We start from the raw sequence: 26,871 nt of genomic DNA on the forward strand, positions 1-26,871 counted from the left end.
CTTATCCCATCCAGTGCAATTGTGGTGCAGTGGTGAGTTAGGTTCATCACCCTCCTTAATGTTCTTATTAGAGGCCTGAGTCCTGGGAGGTTCTGAACACCCCTCTTCGGGGCATTTGGGGGAAATTTTCAAAAGTCCCTACGTGGCTTAGAAGCCTAAGTCCTGTTGGCAAAAATGACTGATTTCAATGGGAGTTAGGTGCTGAGATGCTTTAGAAAATCCGAACGACAACTTTTGGTGCCTAAATGCCTTAAAAATGTGGCCCTGAGTGCCTAAGACCCCTCTGAAACTTGGAGGCTCCTAAAACACTTAGGTGCTTTGAACTATGTTACCTTCAATTCCTTACAGGCTGAAGCCCCTATTTTCTATGGGTTACTTCTACACACCTGAGAATACATACCTGCTTTTGCCAGCAACAGTCGTTCACTCTCTGTCCGTTAGGCTGTCATTCGCTATCTCTCACCCCATGAAGATCAGATAGGAAAATCCTGGTACTTACGAGTGATGGTCACTTGGGTTCCGGCTCCTGACGCAGACCAGTTCCTTGCTGTGCTCCCCACCTCACACACGTAGGTTCCTGTATCGGTTACGTTCACGTTCTTCAGAGCGAAAGAAACAAAACCCTCTTCCAAAGCCTGGGCTGCTGAGCCCCAGCCTCTTTCGCTCATCAGCTCCTTCTTCGTTCCCCCAGTTCCGTTATGTTTATACCATTTCACATACAAGGTGTTGTGTTTTTTCAATACGGTGAATCTACACTCCATGGTGAGATCGGACCCTTCAGATGCATCGATATTGCCTGGGGTCTGATTCACCGTCAGCTTGGGAAAATCTGCAGGAGAGAAACACAGACGATTACACCTTGATGTAGGAGAATTTCAGTGGCAATGGCTGATGACTGGGGATGTATTAAAATAAATGTCTCCCCCTCCAGTATTTTGTGTTCTTTTCCCAGCCTGGCCATTTAACATCCCCTACTTATCAGAGGTTAAAGTGATGCTTTCACTTAGTTCGATTCATAGCTTTATGATGCATGGCAAGACTTCTGTTTCTGGCCAGGAACCAGCAAACCATCCCCTCATACCCAGCCCCACACCCACCCCCACCCCGAATGTTCAGTCTGGAGAGGTTCCCTCCTGCAATATGGATCATTATGTGAACCAGATCTGACATAAGAAGCAGCCCCAGGTTTCACCTATCCACAAATCAGACATGAATTCATGTCTAACTACCCTGTTATCTCTCACAAATTCCGGATTCCATGCATGCAGGCAGGCTTTGAATGTACCAATGGGTGTGCATGCAGCATGGGCAAGCATACGTTTAGAGACTAATTTGAAGCCATGTGAAACATTTGGCTGTGAAAGATCTAAAATTGAAACATTGTTCCTCCTTAATACCGTGCTACATGGCTCTATCTAGCAAGGAATTTAGTGCTTGTGGGCAGGCGTGGAGCACCCTCAGCTTCCCTGGAAGTTGGAACTGAAGACACTCAACACCTTCCAGGAGATGTGTGCTCTTGTTCTCATGTGCTCGCCCCCCTTTCCCCAAGAAGATCAGGTAGGAAATTCTGGCCCTTACTCTCGATAGTCACTTGGGTTCCTGATCCATTATTATAGAGGTTCCTTGCTGTGATCCCCACCTCACAGATGTAGGTTCCTGTATTAGATGAATTTGCATTCTTCAAAGTGAGAGAGGCAAACCCATTGTCCAAATGCAGGGTTGTGATCACATCGCTCTCATTCACCAGCTCTTTCTTTAGTCCCTCGGTCCCATAGTTATACCATCGCACACGCATGGTGCTGTGGTTATTGACTGTCTTGAATGTACAATTCATGGTAAGTTCTGAGCCTTCTAAATCACTGAAATTGGTTGGGGTTTGATTCACCATCAGGTCGGTAATTTCTGCAGAAAGAGAAACACAGATGATGACCCCTTCGTTGAGAAATAGTTCAGTGTGCCAGCAGACAAGGGCAGATGTATAAAATGAATCTCTCGAGTCCTGACGTTCAGTTTCCCTTGCTTGTTTAGGGTTTAAATGGATTTTCTTTTGTTTGGCCCCATATAGAGCTGTATCGTGCATGTCAAGACTTTTCTCCTCTGTTTAGTGAGCAGGTAACCACAGAGGCTTCAGTCTAGACCCTTCCAACAATGTGACTTCTTACCCAAACCTTGTGTACACCTGACATTCCTGCCAGATCCCTTACATTCAAAACCTTCTTGAGACCTATTTCGCTCCACCAGCCCAATGCAGTAATGTAATGTAAGTCCTGCTTGCAAAGAGTGTCCTTCACATCAGATCTGTGAGCCAAATCCTCAGCTGATACCAAAGGAGTGATGCTGAATTACACCAGAAAAGGCTCTTGTTCTGGAACTTCACAACCGGGATAGGAAGAAACCCTGAATGAGGCTGTCACAGAGAGTTTCTTAAAATTACCCCCACCCCAGGTATGAGGGCTGTAGCAAGAACTCCTCCCGAGCCTCTGAGTGTGAAAAACAGAACCTATTTTCTACGAAAGACCTGTAATTCTAGCCACACCGAAACACAAGGCACCCAAGAATCTCAACATGCTTCTTGATTAAAGAGGAACCAAAAGCAAACAAATGAGAACAAATTACTGGCAGAGCCCTGCAGAAACACCCTCCAACCACAGTAGCAACCTTGCTTCCTCCCATTGGAGATCTTGCCAAGTCATCTTTATCCATGACATTTAAAATATATGTGTATATATAATTTTATATAAATTATATCTGTATATACACACACCAATCAACTGAAATGTTCCTGCACCAAGGTACAGTCACTTGTGCTTCTCTCTTTGCAGCTGTTGACCTGCTGGTGAATCAAACGCCTGCCGTAATGAATGGATTGGAAGGAAAAAAGCTCACTGTAGAGTGTAGGTTCAAAGTGGTGAAAGACTCCAACACCATGTACAGTGTTACGTGGTATAAGAAGGGGGCTGATGGACACGAGAACGAGCTGAAGAATGGAACAGGCATTGTCACAACAGTCCTAGATTCCTCAAAGGGCCTGGCCTCTCTCACCTTGATCAAAATCAATAGGAACGACTCCGGGCTCTACAGATGTGACTTTGGTAAAAATGGTGTTGGAAATGGAACCAGAGTGACCATCCAGGGTAAATAGCAGCATTGTCCTCTCAGATCTTCACTGTATTTCCTAGGGAAGAATAAGGACCAGGAAATTAAGAGCTAATGCTAATTCTTTGCATGGTGTGATATTGATTGGACAGGAGTTGCTGGCAAACAGAAGGAGAAGGCAAAGCTATGGAAAGATTTGCAGTGAGAAGTCAATGATTCCCAGTGGCTTTCCAGATCCTGCCCATCTCTTTTTCTTTTCTTTTTTTTTTTTTGTCATCCAAGTACTTGCAACCCTCCCCTTTTCCTGATGTCCCTCGCACAGCAGCACAGCATTGCTGCCCACCAGAATTCTCTGAGCCATGTGGTGACGGGCGAATCACAAAAGGTTCAGAGGTTCGGAGAAGCACCTCCAGGTTCAGAAGCTCTTCTCGCCCATGTTGAACAGTCAATTTCACCATGATAGGCTCTCTTGTAAGAAGATTTCCAGTGTTTCCACATTTTGAGCAGGATGGAAATGCCTCTCAGTATATTGCTGGTTCTGCTTTCCGTCTTGGACAAAAACAAGAAGTTTCTAGACAGAGGATAGTCCTAAAAACCCACTCACTGCAGTACCACTATTGTAAACTGCCATGGTTTGGACCATAACTGTAGAATACTGTATTTTTTTTTTCAAATAAGAGAAATCTTGTTGAACCTCAGCACAGGTTCCAGTTTGATTCTGGGTGAGGGTGTAAGCTAGTCCGTACACTGACACTCTCTCGCTAGGCTGCAAGCACAGCCCTGCCCAGAATAACAGTTGCACCCCGATCCTCACTCCCCTGCCAATCAGCTGAAGTATTTAAAGAAACCATTTTTCTCTCCAGCATTACAGGACCCTTTATGAAGCTTGGCCATTAAAATATCCCCTGTAGGTGTTAAGAAGTTAACTGATGCTCTCCAGTTTGTAGCCACAGCAAGATTTCTGTGTTTCCCAGAAATCAATTCTGGCCATTGACAAAAAGCAGGAAAATTACAGCTTCCTGAATATCATCTTCAAACATCTTTTCATATAAAGCCTTTTGACACAAAGTCATAAGCAGGACTCCACAAAAGATGAGGCAAAGTGCCATAGCAAGCTCTGTATGTACTGTAGAATTCCTCTAGTCATGTGCTGGGATGATAACTCCTCTTCTGAGTCGCACAATGAGTGCATCTGATCTCTTTGCTGTCTTGTGTTCTAATTTCAGTGGAGACTTCATTTTCTCCCTCTGGAGAGTATTCCTGAACTTTGAGAATCATACGTGCTTTGAAGAGAACAACAGGAATTTATCTTGTTAGTGCCACAAAAAAAGAACCACAAAAAACCTTTCTGGGTACATGCAACTTCCAGCTACACTTACAGATCACTACAAGGGGAAATGAGGCTTCCATTAATGTGGCTTTGAAGCTCAATTTCCCTTCACCTGGGAGGAGAGGTTTAGAAATGGGAGGTGTCACCAAACCCATCCCAAGAGATTGGCAAAGACAGCTGAGTGTACTTGGAGAAAGGGAAGAAGGAAGAGGACTAACTTAGGGTATGCTGACACAGCAAAGAAAAACCCGCAGCTGGCCCATGCCAGCCAACTTGAGCTCTCGGGGATGAGGCTGCGGGGCGGTTTCATTGCTGTGTAGACTTCCGGGCTCGAGCTGTGGTCCAGGCTCTAGGGCCCTGCAGCGTGGGAGGACAGTGAGGGGGAACTATAAGCTGCAGAGACTGAAAACAACCTCCTAAAAGTCCAGATCAGATAATATTCAGATAAGCATCCCGAGTGTGAAGGAATACGTCAAATCTTTCGAGCTTTGTCCACCACCCCTGAGCTCGCATCTCACGCGCTCTCAAAAGGTGAAAAAACCTACCATAATATTAATGGTGTTATCTATAGTTATGGTGACGCTTAGAGAAATTAGTGGATTCCTGTGTTACACACTTAGATATGGGTGAGAGGGAAACTTGAGCTCAATATAGTTACTGAGGAGCGTTAGAGCACAAGGGGGCAAATGGCAATGAGGAAATTAAAACTGGCTGACGTTGGAAAGATGCTTGAGAACAGTTACCGAGCCTGGAGTGTGGGATGGGATTCGGGTCTTTGGATCTTTGAGGTTTGCACACTCTATCAGCTGCTTCAGTAGAACAGAGGAGACAAAGGAACTGCGAATTGAGAACCCAACTCCATTTCTCTTGTTTTAGAGTTGCGGACAAATTGTCCTCAGACTAATGTGTCTGGAAACAAACTCGAATTCGCATGTACAAACAAATCATCATTTCTGTGCATGCATTAGACCTGCCCCATGCTGGCATTTCCAGTTGTGACTCAGAACTATCACAGGTGAATACCGACATGCCAGGCTTCAGAGCATTTGCCAAGCACACCCTGATCTTGTGCTAGCTGTGTACATACATGTAGAGAGCCAGTACCTGCCCAAGGAGTTTAAAATCTAAATAGACAAGACAGACAGAAGCTGGGAGAGGAAATATTATCTCCATTTTACAGATGGAGGCTCAGGGAGACCAAATGACTTGCCTGAGGTCATACAGGGAGTCTGTGACAGTCAGAAATAAAATGCAAACCTCCTAATTCCTAGTCTCCTGCTCGAACCACTACAATATACTGCCTTTCTGCACTGCCTCTGCTGTACCCATCTGCAACAGGGTGGCCTGCCCCATGGGCTGGAGAGCCTGGGCTAAGCTAACCCTGATTACAGGATAAGTCCCACCTGAGCAGAATCAGGTGCTTCCAGTACAAAAGAAGCAGGAAGTTGCTGAGAAGGGGGCAAGCCCAGGAAATGGTGGCCATGTCTGTGGACACTGCAGCGAGTGAGACAACTCCTGCAAGGTTCTGAGCCAGCAGGGGGAAAGCTCAAGAAGCAGGAGAAAGTGAGGAAAGGTCTCCAGGTGGGGAAGCCTGGGAGAGACCCAGTCCAAGCAGGGGAGAGACTGCCAAGGCCCAGTGGGAAAGGCCTGTGGAGGAGGACAAAGAGGAGGTGCTGGGAAGCAGGAAGACAGTCCCTCGGGGAGGTAGGACTGTGCCCAGCTGAAGTTGGGATCAAGACAGGGTGAGTTTGTTTTCTAGTTTTGTCTGTGTTGTTTTGGATTATCAGGAGCAACACACTGCACTGGGGCCTAGAGGGCCAATATGCCCCTGGGGACTCAAGTTACTGGACTGCAGGAGGTGATGGTTTGAACTAACTTTAAACTGAGTGAGTTGTTAAAGGGTCCTGAAGAGGGGGAAATGGGTAAGGTGCTGAAAAGTGGCCTCTGGCCACAAGTTGGTGCTTGAGAGCTGCCCGTGTTACACTCTCCCGTTCATAATCTCAGGGTGTCAACTGAGCATCTTCCACTTGCACCAGAAATCACCAGACCAATTCACACACAATATGTATCGCCGCTCCCTTTTCCCAGCAGCATGTGCTCACCCCATTGCCGGTAGTGAGAACTGTGAGCTCAGACGCAGCAATCGGCAGTAGAAATGTTGGGTCTATCGTGACCGGGATGTGGAGTTTTCAAATGAGCTTTTCCTTTTCACTTGGCAGATGGGAAGGATCCTTTAGAGCTAGAACCAGCTTGGTGGATGGCCATCGAGAGTTACAGCAGAACCTCTCTCTGTACGTATTGCCATGCCCACACATTGCAGATGCCCCCTTGGCATAGAATGCTAGAGCCACAGGGTTAGACGGGACTGCAAGGGTCAGCTAGTCTTCCCCCCACCCCCCGCCAAGATGCAGGATTTGTTGTGTCTAAACCAGGGCGTCTGACACTTCACTGCACCGTGACCCCCTTCTGACCACAAAAATTACTACAGAATGCCAGGAGGGGGGTACCGAAGCCTGAGCCTGCCCGAGCCCCATTGGCCCAGGCATGGCGGAGCGGGGGGCAAAGCCCAAGGTCTTCAACCGCAGGCAGAGGGCCCGTAACCTGAGCCCCACTGCCCAGGGCTGAAGCTCTCAGGTTTCGGCCCCAGGCATTGGGGCTTGGGCTTTTGCTTTGGCCCCAGGCCCTAGCAAGACGAAGCCAAGCCTAGCGACCCCATTCAAATGCAGTTGCGACCCGCTTTGGGGTCCTGTCGCACAGTCTGACAACCACTAAACCATCCAAGACAGATGCTCTCCAGCCTCCTTTTGAAAACCTCCAGTGAAGGCCCTTCCACACCCTCCCCGGGCCTCTGTTCCAAGCTCACAGTTAGGAAGTTTTTCCTGAGATTTACTCTAAATCTGCCGTGCTGTAGTTTGAACCCATCGACTCTTGTCCTGCCCTCCGTGGCAAGAGAGAACAACTTTTCTCCATCTTTTTTATGGCAGCCTTTCAAGGATTTGAAGACCGCTATCATGTCCTGCAGCTTAATCTTCTCTGTTCCAAACTACACATACCCAGCCGTTGCTCATATGGCTGCATTCCATCCCTCTGATCATCTTTGTTGCTCGCCTCTGGATCTTTTCCAGGTTTTCTACCTACTTTCCATACAGGGATGCATTCTATGCATGGATGAAGATGTTCTCACAGAATAAGAAGCAACTCTTTAGCCATAACATCAGTTTAGCTCCAGGTGCAGATGAACATTGGGGGCTGCTTCTTATCCCATCCAGTGCAATTGTGGTGCAGTGGTGAGTTAGGTTCATCACCCTCCTTAATGTTCTTATTAGAGGCCTGAGTCCTGGGAGGTTCTGAACACCCCTCTTCGGGGCATTTGGGGGAAATTTTCAAAAGTCCCTACGTGGCTTAGAAGCCTAAGTCCTGTTGGCAAAAGTGACTGATTTCAATAGGAGTTAGGTGCTGAGATGCTTTAGAAAATCCGAACGACAACTTTTGGTGCCTAAATGCCTTTAAAAATGTGGCCCTGAGTGCCTAAGACCCCTCTGAAACTTGGAGGCTCCTAAAACACTTAGGTACTTTGAACTATGTTACCTTCAATTCCTTACAGGCTGGAGCCCATATTTTGTATGAGTTACTTCTACACACCTGAGAATTCATACCTGCTTTTGCCAGCAACAGTCGTTCACTCTCTGTCCTTTAGGCTGTCATTCGCTATCTCTCACCCCATGAAGATCAGATAGGAAAATCCTGGTACTTACGAGTGATGGTCACTTGGGTTCCGGCTCCTGACGCAGACCAGTTCCTTGCTGTGCTCCCCACCTCGCACAGGTAGGTTCCTGTATCGGTTACGTTCACGTTCTTCAGAGCGAAAGAAACAAAACCCTTTTCCAAAGCCAGGACTGCTGAGTCCCAGCCGCTTTCGCTCATCAGCTCCTTCTTCGTTCCCCCAGTTCCGTTATGTTTATACCATTTCACATACAAGGTGTTGTGTTTTTTCAGAACCATGAATCTACACTCCACGGTGAGATCTGACCCTTCACACACATCGATATTGCCTGGGGTCTGATTCACCGTCAGCTCGGGAAAATCTGCAGGAGAGAAACACAGACGATTGCACCTTGATGTAGGAGAATTTCAGTGGCAATGGCTGATGACTGGGGATGTATTAAAATAAATGTCTCCCCCTCCAGTATTTTGTGTTCTTTTCCCAGCCTGGCCATTTAACATCCCCTACTTATCAGAGGATAAAGTGATGCTTTCACTTAGTTCGATTCATAGCTTTATGATGCATGGCAAGACTTCTGTTTCTGGCCAGGAACCAGCAAACCATCCCCTCATACCCAGCCCCACACCCACCCCCACCCCGAATGTTCGGTCTGGAGAGGTTCCCTCCTGCAATATGGATCATTATGTGAACCAGAGCTGACATAAGAAGCAGCCCCAGGTTTCACCTATCCACAAATCAGACATGAATTCATGTCTAACTACCCTGTTATCTCTCACAAATTCCAGATTCCATGCATGCAGGCAGGCTTTGAATGTACCAATGGGTGTGCATGCAACATGGGCAAGCATACGTTTAGAGACTAATTTGAAGCCATGTGAAACATTTGGCTGTGAAAGATCTAAAATTGAAACATTGTTCCTCCTTAATACCGTGCTACATGGCTCTATCTAGCAAGGAATTTAGTGCTTGTGGGCAGGCGTGGAGCACCCTCAGCTTCCCTGGAAGGTGGAACTGAAGACACTCAACACCTTCCAGGAGACGTGTGCTCTTGTTCTCATGTGCTCGCCCCCATTTCCCCAAGAAGATCAGGTAGGAAATTCTGGCCCTTACTCTCAATAGTCACTTGGGTTCCTGATCCATTATTATAGAGGTTCCTTGCTGTGATCCCCACCTCACAGATGTAGGTTCCTGTATTAGATGAATTTGCATTCTTCAAAGTGAGAGAGGCAAACCCATTGTCCAAATGCAGGGTTGTGATCACATCGTTCTCATTCACCAGCTCTTTCTTTAGTCCCTCGGTCCCATAGTTATACCATCGCACACGCATGGTGCTGTGGTTATTGACTGTCTTGAATGTACAATTCATGGTAAGTTCTGAGCCTTCTAAATCACTGAAATTGGTTGGGGTTTGATTCACCAACAGGTCGGTAATTTCTGCAGAAAGAGAAACACAGATGATGACCCCTTCGTTGAGAAATAGTTCAGTGTGCCAGCAGACAAGGGCAGATGTATAAAATCAATCTCTCGAGTCCTGACATTCAGTTTCCCTTGCTTGTTTAGAGTTTAAACGGATGTTCTTTCGTTTGGCCCCATATAGCGCTGTATCGTGCATGTCAAGACTTTTCTGCTCTGCTTAGTAAGCAGGTAACCCCAGAGGCTTCAGTCTAGACCCTTCCAACAATGTGACTTCTTACCCAAACCTTGTGTACACCTGACATGCCTGCCAGATCCCTTCCATTCAAAACCTTCTTGAGACCTATTTCGCTCCACCAGCCCAATGCAGGGCAAGAGAGACAGTGGTCAATTCTCCTTCGTTACAGGAAAATGGGATTCCCTAAGGATGTGGAATGGGCAGTTCTGAGACGTGACGCACTTCTGCTGGAAATGGCAGGGGAGCGAGGATCGGGGTGCAACCGTTATTCTGGGCAGGGCTGTGCTTACAGCCTCGCGAGAGAGTGTCAGCAAGTCTTTAAACTGGTTTTATTGGTGGAAACTTCAGCAGTTCCAGGGCTATGTGGCAGCTGAGCAGGGGTTTTGAGGATCTCCATGGCACCCAGATGTTGGATTTAAGGGCCTAAAGCCCTGTGTGGATTTAATCCATTAATCTCTCTGTGTCCCACTTCCCAATCCACTGTTAGTATGTCTGCCCGTTCTCCCCACTCTTGTCTGTTTAGAGTGTAAATTTGTTGGCAAAGGGGCTCTCTCACTATATCCATGTACAGTGGAGCTGATTGCAGATGTTCTGGCAAAACTTAGCTGAGACTGAACATGCCAATGCACTGAAGGGAACCGATTTACCAATTCTTCTACTGATTTGACTGCACTTTCGTGAAAACACACAGAGGTTTCTGTTGGTGTTCCAAGCTCCACAGGGTTCAAAAAAGAACTAGATAAGTTCCTGGAGGATAGGCCCATCAATGGCTATGAGCCAGGATGGGCGGGGATGGGGATGCCAGAAGGTGGGAATGGGCGACAGGGGATGGATCACTGGATCATTGCCTGTTCTGTTCATTCCCTCTGGGGCACCTGGCACTGGCCACTGTCAGAAGACAGGAACTGGGCTAGATGGACCTTTGATCTCACCCAATAGGGCTGTTCTTATGTCCCGGGAGCCTCAGCTTAGGGTGTCAGGGAGTCGAGTCTCGGGGCAGATAGGCTCCCCACTCTGTGGCAGAGCCAGTTCTCTAGGGGCTCTTGTTGTCTGCTAGGCTCCCTGCTTGAGCCAGGGCTCTTGGCACTTCCAGTGTCCCTGCCATGGAGCTGAAAGCCTGGAAGTTCGAGGACCAGCTCCCAGGGGGTGCAGCTGTGGGGTAGCTCCGCCATGCAGACTGCCCCGGGCGGGGGATCCCAGGGCTGCTAGAGTCCTGGGCCAGTGACTCCCCAGGTTGCTCTACTCCTGAGCAGGCAGCTTGTAACTGGCCTCTGGGACTCTGGAAGCCCTTGGGTCCCTGGCCCTGATGCAGTCCTTATCCATCTTGATTTGGAATGAAAGCCAGTTCTGAAATAATGAAACTTCTCAGAAACTGAACCCGCCAGCTCTAGAGTACAGGGCCTAGCCCAGTGGGCCTGACATGCTGGTTGAGGACTCTAAGCACTATTGCAAAGCAAAAGCTCAATAATAACCTATTACTGATCATACAACTTCATCCTGACTCTGCTAAACCCTTTGTGGGTTTGGGTTAGACTCTTTGGGGGCTAAACTATAGGGATGCCCACATTTTGTTACATCTGTAGGTCAAGCACATTGCATGCACCAGGGTCTCTTTGCATCCCTCTGTCCCCCACAAGGTCCCTGGGTGCCACCCTCCCATTCCCCTCTATTTCAGGGACCCCCTAGCCTCCACCCTCATGCCAGGAGCTCTGTGTGTCCCCCATTTCTTTCCCCGCCCCCACCCTATGCTACAGTCTCCAATTCTGCTCCAAGCCAGGAGCTCTGTGCCCTAATTCTCTCCCTTACCACCATTCCAGAGTTCCCCATTCTCCCTGCATGCTCGGGGCTTTGGATGTACCCTCACTCCAGCGTTATTCCCAGACCAGGTCCCCCATCCTCCCCATGTCAGGGACTCTGTGTGCCTTCCCCTCCTCCTTTCCCCACTATTGTTATTTCTCCTCTTTCTGACCGGGACATAAATCATCCAGAGTATCAGCATGTTACACTCTACTGGGGAAAGGAGCAGAGATGAGATGGGAATGTTTTTCTACTGGAAAGTGTTAATTGGTGCCATACACTGGTTCTTTGATTTACACGGATACAGAGGTGGCTTTGCTCCAAGCTGTTACTCTGCTAAACGGGGAGCAGGCACTCTATGTGTCCCCCGCTTTTCCCCTTTGGGTTTTCTGATTTCCCCAATATCAACAGAGTTCTGCCCAGTGATGCCTTCAATACTCCCTGAAATTTTGGAGTTGATGGGCTGCGGTGTTCCAAATTATTGTGTCACAGACAAAGAGAAATGCCATCAAGTTGAGTGCACTGTAGCTGTGTCAGTCCCAGGATATTAGAGCGACAAGGTGGGTGAGGTAATAGCTATTATTGGACCAACTTCTGTTGGTGAGAGAGATGAGCTTCCGAGCTACATAGAGCTCTTCCTCAGGTCTGGGAGAGGTCCTCCCAGCATCACAGCAAAATGCAATGCTTAAACTCCTGCATAGATTTCCACCGCAACTTCAACAACCACCACCTGGACAGCCAGACATTAAACTCTGTGGAACACTCCCACACTAGCATCAACTTCCTGGACACCACCATCAGGTTCAACAATGGAACCCTACAGACAACCCTAGACAAGAAACCCACAGATCACCATACCTCGCTCCCTTCATAAACCCCATAACCACCCCAAACAACCAAGAAATCTGTAATCTACAACCAGGCATTCAGATAGCACAGAATACGCTCCTAGGAGAAAGTCTGGGATACACACCTTAACGCATTATAAACCACCTGCACCAACTCAGGGCATTCTACTAGATTGCATCCTAGAATGGGCTGTCCAAGTACCCTGAGAGCACATGCTTGAAGAAAGAAATGAAACCCCCTCTGACTGCACACCAGTTGCTACCTACCACGCTATGCTGGAACCCATACTGGGTATCCTCAAACAACTATAACCCAGACTCGATGGGGACCACATCCTGAAAAGTCTTTCCTGAACCCCCACTTCTGACCTTCAAACAACCCCCCAGCCTCTACAAGGGCAACATCAGAAGCAAGCTCCCCACAGACCAGGAGAGACGACTCAAAGCAGCACCAGATCCTGCCAGAACAACAGCTGCAAAATCTGCGGACATATCTCCACTGCTACAATGATCAACACCCCCCACAACACACCTTTCAAGATCCTACACAAGCCTATCACAACCTGTGGGGTACCTCATCCCACGCACTAAATGCCCCAACAACAACTATGTGGGTGAAACCAGACAATCACACAGGAAAATGATACAAGACAAAACCACCCTGTCTCCTGTGGGGAACACTTCTCACAGGTCAGATACAGGGTCGTCCTCATCCTCAAAGGGAGCCTACACAACACTTTCAAAAGACGAGCCTGGAAGCTTAAATTCATAACTCTGCTAGACACTAAAAATCATGGACTGAACAGACACTGGATTTATGGCTTATTACAACAATCTGTAACCCCCTAACCCCTCTTTTTGTCCTATGACCCCAGAAGTGTTAACGGGCCACCCCGCCTTGAATGGTCCCTTGAAATGTGTTAACTACTTATACTAAACCAGCCATTCAACCTTGTATTTACCTGGGACACTCTGAGTAAGGGCACGTCTACACTGAAAACACTGCATCAGCACAGCTGCACCACTGTCTACACAGGAGGTTCTGTCGGTGTAACTAATGACGTCGCTCAGGGGTGTGGATTTTTCACACCCCTGAGCAATGTAGTTATTCTGACATAGGTCTGTCGTGTAGACCAGACGTAAGTTTTCAAGAGCTGAAGACGAGCTCTGTGTAAGCTTGAAAGCTTGTCTCTCTCACCAAGAGCAGTTGGTCCAATAGAAGATATTCCCTCACCCACCTTGTTTCTCAAGTTGTGTGTAAGGCATCACAGGCTTAGCCAATTAGAAACCTCCCCCCACACCCGATCTCAAAACAGTTTTTTAATATATGGGGCTTGACCCTGCATTCCTTGTGCAGACAAAACCCCCACAGAAATCAGTGGAATGCAGGATCAGGACCATTGTACGTACCACAGAATGTCCCCCAGTTTTGCCCACAGCTCTGCCCTTTTCACCACCTGCCCCAGCTCTCTGGGACAAGGCCAGTGTCCTGAGCTCCCCCAGAAGGGTGTTGTGGAACAGAGAAGGAAATGCTGGTATTTACCATCGATGGTCACTTCGGTTCCATTCCCAGGAGATATCACATTTTTGTTCCCAACCCCACACACGTAGGTTCCAGAATCTGTGACGTCGGCTTTCTTCACAGTGAGGGAAAGAGATCGCTCTTCTTTATCTGCTGATAATATGATTCGATCTGCTCTATGGCACACCTCTTCTGTTACATTGTTTCTGGTTTTACTCCATGCAGCAAACCACTTGACTGAATTATTGTCTGTGTTGAATGTACACTCGATGGTGAACTCTGACCCTTCCATTGCACGGATACAAGGGGGCGTCTGATTCACATCAAAGACAACAGCAGTATTTTCTGCAGCTCCTGAAACACAAAGTTCAGTGTCACTATTTGAAATTATTGCAACCGAAGGAAGAATTAAATCAAACAAAATTGTTTGGAAATGATCCACTGCAAAATGTTTCCATTTCCCTATAAGGAAACCAAGTGCATGAGCATGAACTCTCTACTGAAGGCCATGGCATGAAGTTCAGAGTGGGGAGGGCTCAGACTGGGCAGTTTGCACAGGCCTGCCCTACTGGCATTGTTAGCCGGCCTGCCCCACTCGCTACAGCCTGCTGTACGGGCTCCTTGAGGCCATCGAGAGAGCACTGGGTGGCTCCTAGGGATCTAGAGAGAAGCCCAGATGCAGTGAATTGGGCCTGCAGGCCCCAAGGTGGAATGTCTGCTCCAGGGAGGCAAATCTCAACAACAATGGGCCAAACAAAGACTTGGGGGGGAGGGTTCAAAGAAGGGAGATAGAGATGGGAGACAGGAGACAAAAGGAAGGTGGAGGGGGGAGAAGACTGAGGGAAAGAGAGAGCTGGGAGTGGAAAAGAGCGGATGGGAGAGAAAAAAGAGAATGTGTGCAAAGCAGGGGAGAGGGATAGAAAGATGGAGGGGGCCTAAGGAAAGGGGAAGTAAAATAGACAAAGAGAAAGGAAATGAGGTAGGAAGGAAGTATGAGATGGAAGGAAAGGACAGTTCATGTTATTATTTATTCCCATTGCACCTAGAGTCCTCAACCACCAGTAGAGCCCCACTGTTGTAGGCCCTGTACGTACTGTAAGAGACCGTCCCTGCCCTGAGGAGCTCACTGTCTAAACAAAGAGTGGGAGAAGAAAGACACAAGGGGGGAGTCTACATTTCCCCTATACACCGGGGCACCGCCAGCCTGTTCCTGGTGTGGGGGCTGTGGATGACCAGACAGAAAATTGGGGGGCTGTGCCCCCCCCTTGCCACAAGGCCCCCCACCCCTTTCGATGGCCCTGCCTCCTGGCCAGGTCAGAGGCAGGAATCGGTCAGTGCAGGGCGCTGGCTGTTCACAGTCAGTAAGAGCTGCCCAGGTGGGGGGGATCTGACGCCAGGGCCAGCAGAGTCCTTGGGGAGCAGCGACTGCGGGCCGGGGCCCAGGAGCCTGGGCTGGAGCAGGTCAGTCTGGTCTGCTGAGGGGAGCCCTGAACCCTCCACCTGCCCTGGGCAGTGCGTCCCGGCGAGCGAGAGCAACCAAAACCACACGGTTTTTGATAAAATATAAAACAGATTTATTAACTACAGAAAGGTAGATTTTCAGTGATTATAAGTAGGAGGCACAAAGATCAGAGTTGGGCCTCGCCTACACTGGCAAATGTCTGCGCAGTAAAGCAGCGTTCTGCGCTGTAACTCCCGCGGGGCACACACGGCCAAGCCCCTTCGTGCGCAGAAACGGCGCACTTGCAGCGCTGTAAACCCCCCCCCCGATGAGAGACGTACAGCTTTCTGCGCTGTGTCTTTCTTTCTGGCGTGTCTAGTGTAGAGACCGTGGTGAGTACAGCACTGATTGGCCTCCGGGAGGTGTCCCACAATGCCTGTTCTCGCCTCTCTGGACGTCGGTTTGAACTCCCTGCCCTGCCCTCAGGTGACCAACCATTATCCCCACACTGTGAATTCCTTTGGCATTTTGAAAGTCCCCTTCCTGTTTGCTCGGTGACGCGTGCAGTGGCCTCAGTGCATCTTTCCAGGTGACCAGGCCTGCTCCACGCACCAGGCGATCCCCGGCTTGGAGCGATGCCGAGCTGCTGGACCTCATCAGCATTTGGGGAGAGGAGGCTGTCCAGTCCCAGCTGCACTACCGCCATAGGAATTATGATACCTACGGACAGATTTCACGATGCATGATAGAAAGGGGCCATGACCGGCACACATTGCAGCGTAGGGTCAAAGTGAAGGAGCTGCGGAGCTCCTGCCACAAGGCGCGGGAGGCAAACCGCCGCTCAGGTGCCGTGCCCACGAGCTGCCCGTTCTACAAAGAGCTGGACACGATACTCGGCGGCGACCCCATCTCCACTGCAAAGGCCACTGTGGATACTTTGTTGGCTCCTGTGCCAGTCGAGAGTGGACCGAGCCAGGAGGAGGAAATCTTGGACGAGGCTGTGGAGGGGGAGGGGGACCCAGAGGCAGAGGACAACTCGGAGGTCAGAGATGCATGCAGCCAGGAGCTCTTCTCTACCCCAGAGGAGCCGAGCCAGTCACAGCTGTCAGAGACTGGCAAAGTGCAAACAGGAGAGGAGGCCCCTGGTAAGTGGATCTGATTTTGAGAATCACTGAAGTGAGTTATTGGGGGTAGGAGTGTTGCAGGAAGCAGGCTTGTTTCCCACCACATGCCTAGTCTGAGCAGCGGAACAGGGTGTTGATTGACTCCCTCACTTCACGGGAATCTCCCTCCGAGATCTCCAGGAAACTCTCATGGAGATACTGGGCAATCTGCTGCCGCAGGTTCCTTGGCAGAGCTGTTTTGTTTCTTGCCCCATTAACGTTAACTTTCCCGCACCACTGTGCTGTCACAGGGCGGGGTGGGGGGGACCACTGCTGCACACAGGCGAGCCACATAGGGGCCAGGGTGGAAGCCGCAAGCTTGGAGAAGACCCTTCCTTGATTCCCTGGTCACCCTCAGCAGCGAGAGATCTTCCATAATGAACACAGCCTGTGGAAAGTGTGGGGACAAGAATGATTATCAGGCCCCCCCTACAGTGCTGGCTCGCCCCAAGAGCCACGTGCCCAGTGAACAGCAGCGTCCTGGAACACTGATTTCCCCTGCCCGTGTGGCTACTCGCCATGTTGGGGGTCTTGTGGCTCCTGTGTGCTTGCCTGGGGTCAGCCAGGTAGCGACAGGTGTCTGAGGACTGGCTGTGTTTTAAATCACTGAATCCATGGTCTGTGTGTTGCTAAGAATACTGCTTCTGTAAAATGTTGCGTGTAAACTTCACAGAGATGACCTTGGGAGCCCAGCGTCCCTGTTTGTTATCGGCGGCAGAACGGCTGCGCAGAGTTAGAAAGTGGCCAAGAAGAACTAAGGAGGACTTTCTGCCGCCAGGAAACAGGAATTCAAGGAGCGGCGGGACAGTGAGAAGAGGGACCGAAAGGAGAACGCGGCGCGCCAGAACGAAGCCACGGAGCGGCTTTTAAACGTTATGGAGCGCCACGTGGACACGCTCCAGGCGCTACGAGCACTGCAAACCGAGCAGCTCCACGCCCACCCTCCCCTGCAGCTGCTGTCGCAAAGCTCTTTCCCACGCGCCCCCCAGACACCGCCAACACACTCTTATCAACCTCCTGGCTCCAGTCTCTCCCCCCAGCCTTCCACTCCTCCCCCCTCACAGTCCAGCACTGTGGACTCCCCCTGCACTCAACACCCCTCCCTCAGACAGTGCAAGCTCATTAATTAGTTTGCCACTCCTGCAAAGGGGAGTAGATATGTAACAGGAGCAATTGTCCCCCTCTACTCAGCACTGGTGAGGCCCCAGCTGAAGTTCTGTGTTCAGTTCTGGGCAGTGGGCACCACACTTTAGGAAGGATGTGGACAAAGTGGACAGAGTCCAGAGGAGAGCAACAAAAATGATAGAAGGTTTCGAAAACCTGACCCTGGAGGAAAGGTTGAAAAAACTGGGTATTTTTAGTCTTGAGAAAAGAAGACTGTTTTCAGGCCCACCTCCAGTCTTCAAATATTAAGAACTGTTTTAAAGAGAACTGAGATCAATTGCTCTCCATGGGCACTGCAGGTAGGACAAGGCCTAGAGGGCTTAATCCTCAGCAAGGGAGATTTAGGATAGATACTCGGGAAAACTTTCTAACTATCCGGGTAGTTAAGCTCTGGACTAGGCTTCCAAGGGAGGTTTTAGAATCTCTGTGCCTGGAGGTTTTTAAGAATTGGTTAGACAAACACTTATCAAGGATGGTCGAGGTTTACTTGGCCCTGAGTCAGCATAGGGAGCTGGACTTGATGAATTCTCAAGGTCCCCTCCAGCCCTATGCTTTTATGATTCTCTACCAGTACCTTCCGACTCCTTTCCCCCAAGTGCAAGCTCTGTGGGTGGAAGGAGCAATGCAGCCAGGCCATGCTGCCCTTGTTTCCCATCCAGGGGAGTTTTGGAATGGGAGGAAAGCTTATTGAATGCAGACTGCATAAAATGACGTAAGTTCACAACCCAGATAGTTTCCCTCAGAAAAGGAAAGTTCAGACACCACTTGTGTCATGACACCAGATACTTCACAAGGCAGAAATACGCAGATAAGCTAAGCACCGTTTTGCGGTATAAAAATCACTCATTCCATAGTAATTAACCTTTGAATTGCTTAGTGTCTTAAAACAGAATTGGCAGCTAAAAAGACATTATGTGCTCTGCAATTTTAGATGATATTCAGATGTCTTTATAGTATTTATTGTATGAGTTAGATGGTTCCTGCACAACAAAACTATACCAAAAATCCAATTCCCACCTTTCCAGCTGCTTGGATTTACAGAGACACAATCAACTTGAAACCTAGTCAATGGACAAACAAATAAAGTGTGAGTATTTTTAGGCACTACCCATGCCTCTGAGTCTCCCCTACCAGTTTTTGTGGTTATAGTCGAATGAGCTTGTTTTTTCCAAGTGAAAGACCCATGCAAATTGCAAGGGTAGCTGGCTAAAGCCATGATCCTGAATCACCGCCACACAAGCAGACCCTTGTGCCTGCGCGGGATCTGATTGATCTAAACAACTAAGCAAGGGAAACCGTGAAACTGACCGTACAAAAGTTGTTGTTAAATGCATCAAGAAAACCAATTTTCAAAAATATATAGTCATATTTATCTCCAATCTCTTTCATTTATGTTGCTGGTACAGACTAAAATAAGTTCAAAAGTTTTCAAAAAGATGTGTGATTCCACCCCCCCCCCTTTTTTAAAGTTGATGGCAAACTAACTAGGATAAAAAGAAGTTGGGAACATTGGGGCGGCTCAAGCATCTAATCCTGCACTCTTTGAAATGGCCAAACCAAAATTCCAAAGAGAAAAACCCCCAAATCCAAAGACAATCAGAAATCTGTATGTCATTGGCTCACACCATTCACTCTGCCAGTTCCCATGTGCTTCGGGTATCACCCGCTTACAGAGCTTCTGTGAGTACCCTGGGAGAAAAGGTTTTATTGGGTTTCTTTCGTTCAGAAGCTTTTACTTTGCAAGCAATGGAGACTCCTGACTCTGACACCGCAATGAAAACACATCGTTCAAAGGGGAAACTCACCCACACGCAGACAAAGGTGGAAGAGCAAAGGCAGAAAGATGTTTGCCAGCTGGAGGCTCATGTTGGCTTGTACAATGTAGTCCTTCCTTGACATGGACTCTGCAGCCGCCGCTGTACAACAGGGCCTTCTATGAGCCACTCGCTGAGTCTGAGGTTTGCTGTCTCTCTCTCTCTCTACCAGAATATTCACTTCTTGAGCCTGGGATGTCAGCGAATGCTCAAGTGCCTCTCTCTCCTGCCACTATTCTGGAGATTGCTCTGTCTCTCCGCTCCCCCCTTTTCTCGCAGTTAGTTCCCCTTTTTACTCACATGCTTCCTCTTGTACTGGTTCCTTGCTATCACATATGATTTCGTACGTTAGTTCTATTTGTCGCTAGGTTCTGTATGCAGTTTCATGCTTGGTCAAAGAGAGAGCCAAAAATTGTCCAAGAGGACGTTATTTTCAGCAGTGGCTTTCACGGGTCACTGTAATGTCTCCTAGAAACCCGCACCCAGCGATTCGAGTGACGTCTAGTGCCCCCACTCACTGTGACATCAGGAGTATCTGGAGTGACAACTCAAAGGGAGATGTTGCGAAACAAGTGTGGATCTAGTAGCGAGGGCCAGGGCTGCCCAGAGCAGGGGGCAAGTGGGGCACTTTGCCCCAGGCCCCCGGACCCCGCAGAGTACTAGAGTATTGCGACTGTTTTTTATGGAAGGGGCCCTCGAAATTGCTTTGCCCCAGGCCCCCCGAATCCTCTGGGCGGCACTGAGGGCAGCTTCCTGAGTGAGCCTGCTGCCTCTCGACACTTGGAAGGCCCACCCCGACATCTGTGCTCCTACTGGGGTCGGTGGCAAGACATTCAGCAGGTGTCGAATTTTTGTAGAAGACAAAACCGTGTGAGTCTGGGCTTTAGGGATTACGACACAGTCAGGCCGGACGGCTGCTGGAGGGGCTAGGGAACCAGCTATGTTAGCCCTAGAATGCTAAAGGGCCTTTTCCCTACAAGCTGGGAAGGGGTTACTTCAGGTCAATTAGGGACACCTGAGTCCAATTAAGGGCTGCCTGAAACCTGTTAAAATCTCTCCTGCGGGGGCGGGGGAGAGATAAACTGCTGCAAGGCTGAAGGCAGCAGGGGGATTGGTTTCTCCAGTGTAGAGCCCGCACCCCACCCCATAGGGGAGACACCCAAAACCCAGCGCCTGTTTAGGGGAAGGACTGGTGCCCTGGGGCCAGTGACAGGACAACACCTGCCTCAGTGAGGGGGCCAAGGCAAGGTATTCCCCTTTTGTTTTGGTGCATTATAGACTTTTTCCCCTTTGTTTGGCAGAGGAGCACTCTGCCTGCTGGGAAGGCTCTGAGAACCAAACCCCGAAGAGGGAAGACAGACACACTCCAGAGTGGGTGGCTGATTTCCCCCGGGCCCTGCCCTGCCAGAGGAGGGAGCGTTAAGTCTGGCAAGGCAGAAGGGGTGCCTTGCCACAGGGGGGAAATAACGTGATGGATGAGTGGGAGAAAGAGCACTTCTGCAGCAGCATTTTGAGAGGCTGGAGGAAGGATGGTGGCTGGGGAGCAAGAGGAGGAGAAGGTAGGAGCAAAGGGGAAGGTCCGAGACAAGGGATGCTCGGAAGAGGGGGTGGGCAGTGTGTATTGAGAGGGAAGGATGGACTGTGAGGGTGTTTTTCAGGTCAGGTGAGTTTGAGATGGTGGCAGGACATCCAGGAAGAGGTGTCTTAGCGACAGGTTGAGATGCGAGCCAGTGCTGGGTTTACAGTGGCGCCACGGAGCCGGGCCCATGCTCAGAAGGGGCCCCGGCGTGCTCTGCTTACCCTGCGCCCCGAGACCCCGCTGGCTCCCCCCGCCCACCACTTGCTCCTCTCAGCCTGCCTGCCGGCTGGCCAAGGGCTCCTCTCTGGCCCCACACCCCTGCTCCTCTCTGCCCCCTGACTGGACCCCAGGGCACCTCCGGCTCCAGGCAGTCTCTGCTTCCCACCACCTGTGGGCCCCCACCTGTCCCCCTGGAGCTGAGCCGCTTGGGACTGGTGCAGGAGACTGGTCAGTCTCAGCCAGGTGTGTGTGTGGGGGCAGGGTGGAGGGCTTGGCTGGGACCCTCCCGGCAAGTGCGTCTTGAGGGAGCCCGGCCGGGCAGGCCCTCGCCTGGCTAATCGCGCCACTCCCGAGGGGCCGGGGCGATTCCCGGCCCTGGGACCGGCCCTGGCTGTGCTGCCGGCTCAGCCCGGCAGACGCAGTCGCCTCCCAGTAGGGCCAGTGAGTGCGGCTGGGAGGCAGGGCTTGGGGGAGTGTGTCGGGGGGGGGGGGGTGGTGTTGGGCTGTGAAGGCGCGGGGAGGATCTGGGTGTGTTGGGGCACTAGGGAGTGGGGGTTCTGTGGGGGGTGCTGGGCAGTTGTGGTGGGGCTGTGCGCAGGGGTGGTGTTGTGCAGGGTGCTGTGCATTTGTGGGTGGGTCTGGAGGGGCGCTAGGCATAGGGGGTCTAAGGGGCCTCTGACCATAGGAAGTTGGGAGGTGTTGGGCGGGGGGGGCTGTGTGGCGCGGCATAGGTCTGCCCCTGAGGGGAAGGGGCTTGTTGGCAGCACAGGAGCAGCTGCTGTTGGAGGGGGAGAGAGGAGAAACCGGAAAGCACAGAGGAGCTGAGGATGAAGGAATGACCAACAATAGCAAAGGGCGCAGATCGAGCAAGGACCATGACAGAGAAAGGCTTTTAGATTTGGCCAAGAGAGGCTCATTGGACTCTCGGGAGCAGTTTGGGTGAGCAGAATGGGCTGAGCCAGACTGCAGCTGATGCAGGAGAAGATATCGAAGCAGAGGGTGTGAGCTGCATGGTGAGGGAGTTGGGTAAAAGGAGAGGGAGGCAATGGGCCAGTCCTTGGAGAGGGGAAAGGGGTCAAGAGAGGGTTTTATGAGGGAACCAGTGGCTGTTAAAGGGGGATGGAAAGTTTTGGTACTAGGCACATCATACAGCCACAGAGAGAGAAGTGATGGTTGGAGTGAACTTAGAAGGGCAAACTGGGGCAGGCTGGCCAGGAAAGGGCTAGAAGCAACCGGAACAGAGAATGGGAGCTTGAGACCTTCGTTCTGGGTGGGTGAGAGAGGAGGGAGCAGCTGTAGAGGCTGAGTGAGATGGGGAGTGTGGGGAAGAAAGGGCAGGGAGCAGGAAACACGGAGAAGTGGAAGTGGAGTGAGGTGGAGCGGGGTTGCTGGGAGACAGCGGGAGGTAAGGGGGAAAGCATGCGGTAGGCATAAGCTTTCTAATGGACAGGCTTACGGGGGAGCTCAGACAAGCCCAGAGCAGGGAGGGGGGAATGGGGGTATGTGTGGGGGGCGAGTGTCTTCAGAAGACAGAAGTTGAGGGTGGATGAAAATCTGCAAGACCAAGAGGATGCATCAGCAGGTGGATGCTGAGGTGGGGCATGGAGAGCAGGTGGCAGGGCTCATGGGTGCAGGGTGGGAAGCCAGGACAGCAGGGTGGAGGGGATGGAGGGTGACGGTGGGGAGAGACAGAAGTGACTTTGGGTCAGAGAGAGCCACAAATCCTCCATGGCGTGATGCCTTAATGCAGCATTGGGCTGCCTCTTTCAGGCTGTCATATCAATGTCCAAGGTGACGTGATGGCACAACATGACCATCCCAGTGCTTGGCCAGCAAGTCACACTGTGATGAGTCTTGGCCTCCCTGCACCTCTATTCGATGGCAGCATGGCTCTCTCCAGCCTGTCAAGTTAGGGCCTAAAGAGGCTGGGCACTGGGGTCCCAGTCATCAAGAAGGAGAGGCCCAGGTGTGGGGGCATGTGGCTGTGGGCATAAACCCTACTTCCCTAAGAGGAGACTCATGCTTGCATGTTCGCCCTCCAGTCAGTGAGCCTGAGGCCCACTAGCCCATGGTGTGGGGAAGTTCTTGCCTAGCCCGGCCTGAGTTTGCGCATGCGCTCGCTCTCTCTCTCTCTATTGCTCTCGCCTATTTTTACATTTCCTGCAGTCTGCCACAGGAGCTAGATGCAAATCAACCTTTGTGCAAATTCACCGATCAAGAAATTCAGTCCACGTTTCCTTCCTCATCTAGGAAGAGCTAAGGGAAGTGAGCGCCTTCTGCTCCATGCATGGCTCTACATTTCCTCCCTGCACACCCTTGCTGAAAAGGCCTTTATTTACGTGCCTGAATATGGACACTGGAGGCTCCCAGGTATGAAAATGTTGGCCAGTCTTTCCTTGCTTTTTAAGAGCATGGGGTTACAATGCAGGTTTTTGGGGCCTGATTCCCAATTATTCCCACCATTCATATTCCCACTGCAATTTATTCTCTACTTCCAAGGTCCATGGGAAGCAGAACATAAGTTAGAGCAACCATGAGGTTGCTCTGACACCCTAGGAATCTGCAGGAGCCTTGTAGTCCACAGCAGCTTTCAGGGGATGTAACAACTGCTTCAGCCTGGACAATGACCCGCGAAACATTCAGCCCTGGCATAAGCTAGTGCAACTCTACTGGAGACACGTCATGTGCTCACTCACAGCCGGGCCAATTGTGGCCGAGGAGCGCAAGGTGCTTTTTGCAACAGCAGCAAAATGAATGGTGGGAAATTGCATCATCCCCATTTTAGCGACTCAGTGCTGGGAAAGGCTGAAAGAACTGGCTTTGATCAGAAAACCCAGCCAGTGCCTTTCGGCTGAAGTACCAGCACTTCCGAAAAGTTACCTCCCTTTTCACGCTTATCCCGAAACCATTCTATGGCTTCCTAGTGCTCGAAAGAACCTGAGCGCAGGAGAGACAGGCATGATAATGTAACACCGACAGACCCTGGTCGTCAGCGGGCAGGATCGAATCTGGAGCTTAGTGCATGAGCCAAAAGCCATATGGCTCTTAGCTACGGCTGTAGAGCAGACTCATAATCTCTCTCTAAGGGGTCTCTGTACCACTAGATAGGACAGAACCCCACACCCCGGCGGTGTGTGGGTTACAATATGGCAACCAGGACAAAAAGGCAAGCAGCCAGTGAGCTTCCATGTGCCTGCTAAACCCAGCTCATCTCGTTACCAGATTGGTTACTAAGCTCCAAGCAGTGACACTTGTGCAAATGCACAGAAGACCATAGGACTGCTGCACAAGTGTCAGGGAGAGCATAAGTGAGCCTGCGGGCCCTTTAGTGCTGGCGATGAGGCATAAGGAGGAAAAGGCCCAGCTTCATTCTCAGAGCCCAGGCTCCGTTTACGGGCCTGGGAGCTGGGAAACAAACCCGTGTTTTTAATTGTAAACTGAGCACATTTAATAGTGGGTCCCTGAGATGGCAAACATGGACCCTTAAAAGGTATTTGCACAGGTGCCTTTCAGACTGGACATGCCTTACCAACAGGAAAGGGACAAATCTGACTCCAGTGGAGCCCGATTGTTTGTTTGTTTTTGAAGTAAAAATGAAAGTTAACAAGTGACCTGTGAATTCTTAAATGTCGGGTAGCTTCTCAGTCTGAAATACACTTTGTCAACGGGGCTTAACTAGCTGCCTGTAAACACTCCGGGTCATAAAACAGTTCAGTGGGGACAGGCGGTGAGTGGGAGGTGGCTGGGGCAGAAAGGGTGCCCCCAAGTTAGCGGTGAAAGTGAACTAAATACCAGAGAGGCAGTTCCCGCCCCTGCGGTGTATTGACCCTGGGGAAATCCTGTTCTCAGCAGCTCACGTTTCCTGGGTCTTCTCTCTACCGTCACATGCAAAGCCAGAAGCACAGAGCCCTGTGACTTCGGTTAGGAGCTGCTGGAGGAAGTTTGGAAAGACGTTCTGTAGCTTTACATCAGGGGAGAGAAGTGGAAGCACGAGGGCAGCAGAGGGTCACAGATGTGAAAGGGGCTGGTGTCAGCATGACTGCGGGGGGGCCAAGGAATGAGAACGGGCTGCTATACTTTAGAAGGGCCTGATGTGGGCAGCAGAGGCTCACGAATGCAGACTGATTGCTACAGGCCAAAATGAGTGGAAGCAGCCTCTGGGGGTGGGCGCCCATGTTGCGACTGTACCATCAGCAGGGCAAATAGTCCAACCCCCCCAAAGTGAGCCCACTGGTTTGTTCCCGCCCCAGGCCGTGGACTTCATTTGCTGAGTTGTCGTCCTGGGTTTTCAAAGCAGCACTGTAGAGGCTATTGCTCAGGCAACAAAACCAGCAGCTCCTCCCTGGGTGACACGCCCAGATGTGTACACTGCATCCTGGCCCCTTTTCGGAGAGGATACAGGGAGCACAGCCTGGCCCTGATCCAATCACCCGGTGTCCTGCTGTTTGCTGCTCTCTGTGCGGAAGCTCACGAGCAAAATCGCTTGCTCTTCGGTCCCTGCCACCAGCACCCCTGTCTAGTTTGGTCGCCTGCCTTTCCATGGAGCACTCCTGTCCATGGAATGATAAACTCAGGGCTATTCTGGGGCCTGGGCTGGGAGGGCATGCAAAATGGGAGTGGCATGCAGACATAGCCCTGCCCATCATGACTTACAGAAGGTCACCCCCGCAACACCCCTGAATGCTTCTGCCGTGCGACACCCGCCCTGGGGCCTAGTTTGGATGGAATGAGGCACTTCAAGCACAGTTCAGTTCCTGAGAGCGGAATACAGCCCAAGATCTTCGAATGGCTCAATAAACAACCCAGAGCGCTTAGGGCCTGAGACTAAGGCTCCAACCCCCTGACCGATGCTGAGATTTTAATACATAGAATCGTAGAAGATTAGGGTTGGAAGAGACCTCAGGAGGTCATCTAGTCCAACCCCCCCTGCTCAAAGCAGGACCAACACCAACTAAATCATCCCAGCCAGGGCTTTGTCAAGCCGGGCCTTAAAAACCTTTAAGGAGGGACATTCCACCATCTCCCTAGGTAACCCATTCCAGAGCTTCACCACCCGCCTAGTGAAATAGTGTTTCCGAATATTCAACGTAGACCTTCCCCACTGTAAGTGGAGACCCTTGCTCCTTGTTCTGTCATCTGCCACCACCGAGAACAGCCTAGATCCATCCTCTTTGGAACCCCCTTTCAGGCAGTTGATGGCTGCTATCAAATCCCGCCTCACTCTTCTCTTCATGTATCTCTGTTTGCTGGACTGTAGCGCTCCTGGCATGTGTGGGCTGCTTTTCCCTCCATTATCAGCTCCGCTCCCTCGTGCATGCTACCTGCCTCCCCCGGAGAGGCCATCAGGGGCCGTTCCCTCTGGGCTACGCGCCCCAGTGAGCTTGCTGTGCTTATGGGGCTTGGGGAGTCTCTTTTTCCACGCGCATTTTGTCACTCCAAATCCTTTCTAAATGTACTGAGGTTGTGAGAGCAAGCAAATAGGGGCTGGGGGGAGACAGGTTTAGCCATGAAGCTGAGGTGGGG

At 50.6% G+C, this 26,871-nt stretch overlaps 1 protein-coding gene and 2 long non-coding RNA genes across 14 annotated transcripts in view; 2 read left to right on the top strand and 1 right to left on the bottom strand.

The window, feature by feature from the left end:
* LOC114022691 (neural cell adhesion molecule 2) overlaps window positions 1-19,965 on the bottom strand; it is a 60,799-nt gene extending 40,834 nt beyond the window's left edge. For 2 of the 10 annotated variants that reach the window (XM_037877931.2, XM_043526322.1), the window contains exons 1-6: window positions 19,542-19,952; window positions 13,990-14,322; window positions 9,261-9,584; window positions 8,182-8,511; window positions 1,579-1,902; window positions 500-829 (exon numbers count right to left, since the gene is read on the bottom strand). In XM_037877931.2, coding sequence (XP_037733859.1) covers window positions 500-829; window positions 1,579-1,902; window positions 8,182-8,511; window positions 9,261-9,584; window positions 13,990-14,322; window positions 19,542-19,635 — 1,735 coding nt within the window. In that variant the 5' untranslated portion in view covers window positions 19,636-19,952. Of the gene's footprint in view, window positions 1-499; window positions 830-1,578; window positions 1,903-8,181; window positions 8,512-9,260; window positions 9,585-13,989; window positions 14,323-19,541 lie in introns of all 10 variants that reach the window. The other 8 variants (XM_037877935.2, XM_037877932.2, XM_043526318.1 and 5 more) reach the window with 8 other exon arrangements.
* LOC122462575 lies at window positions 5,870-8,660 on the top strand. Of its 3 annotated transcripts, XR_006285233.1 has the most exons (5): window positions 5,870-6,168; window positions 6,646-6,717; window positions 7,552-7,713; window positions 8,124-8,251; window positions 8,423-8,660. It is a non-coding gene; the product is annotated as an uncharacterized LOC122462575 (long non-coding RNA). The 3 variants fall into 3 exon arrangements; XR_006285235.1 differs by lacking the exon at window positions 7,552-7,713; XR_006285234.1 differs by lacking the exons at window positions 6,646-6,717; window positions 7,552-7,713.
* Window positions 19,966-20,644: 679 nt separating the features above from the next.
* Window positions 20,645-25,348, top strand: LOC122462576. The gene is made up of 3 exons (XR_006285236.1): window positions 20,645-20,798; window positions 23,515-23,718; window positions 23,848-25,348. It is a non-coding gene; the product is annotated as an uncharacterized LOC122462576 (long non-coding RNA).
* The last annotated feature ends 1,523 nt before the right edge of the window (window positions 25,349-26,871 follow it).

The sequence above is a fragment of the Chelonia mydas genome, chromosome 12 (assembly GCF_015237465.2).
Source record: "Chelonia mydas isolate rCheMyd1 chromosome 12, rCheMyd1.pri.v2, whole genome shotgun sequence".
Taxonomy (NCBI): Eukaryota; Metazoa; Chordata; order Testudines; family Cheloniidae; genus Chelonia; species Chelonia mydas.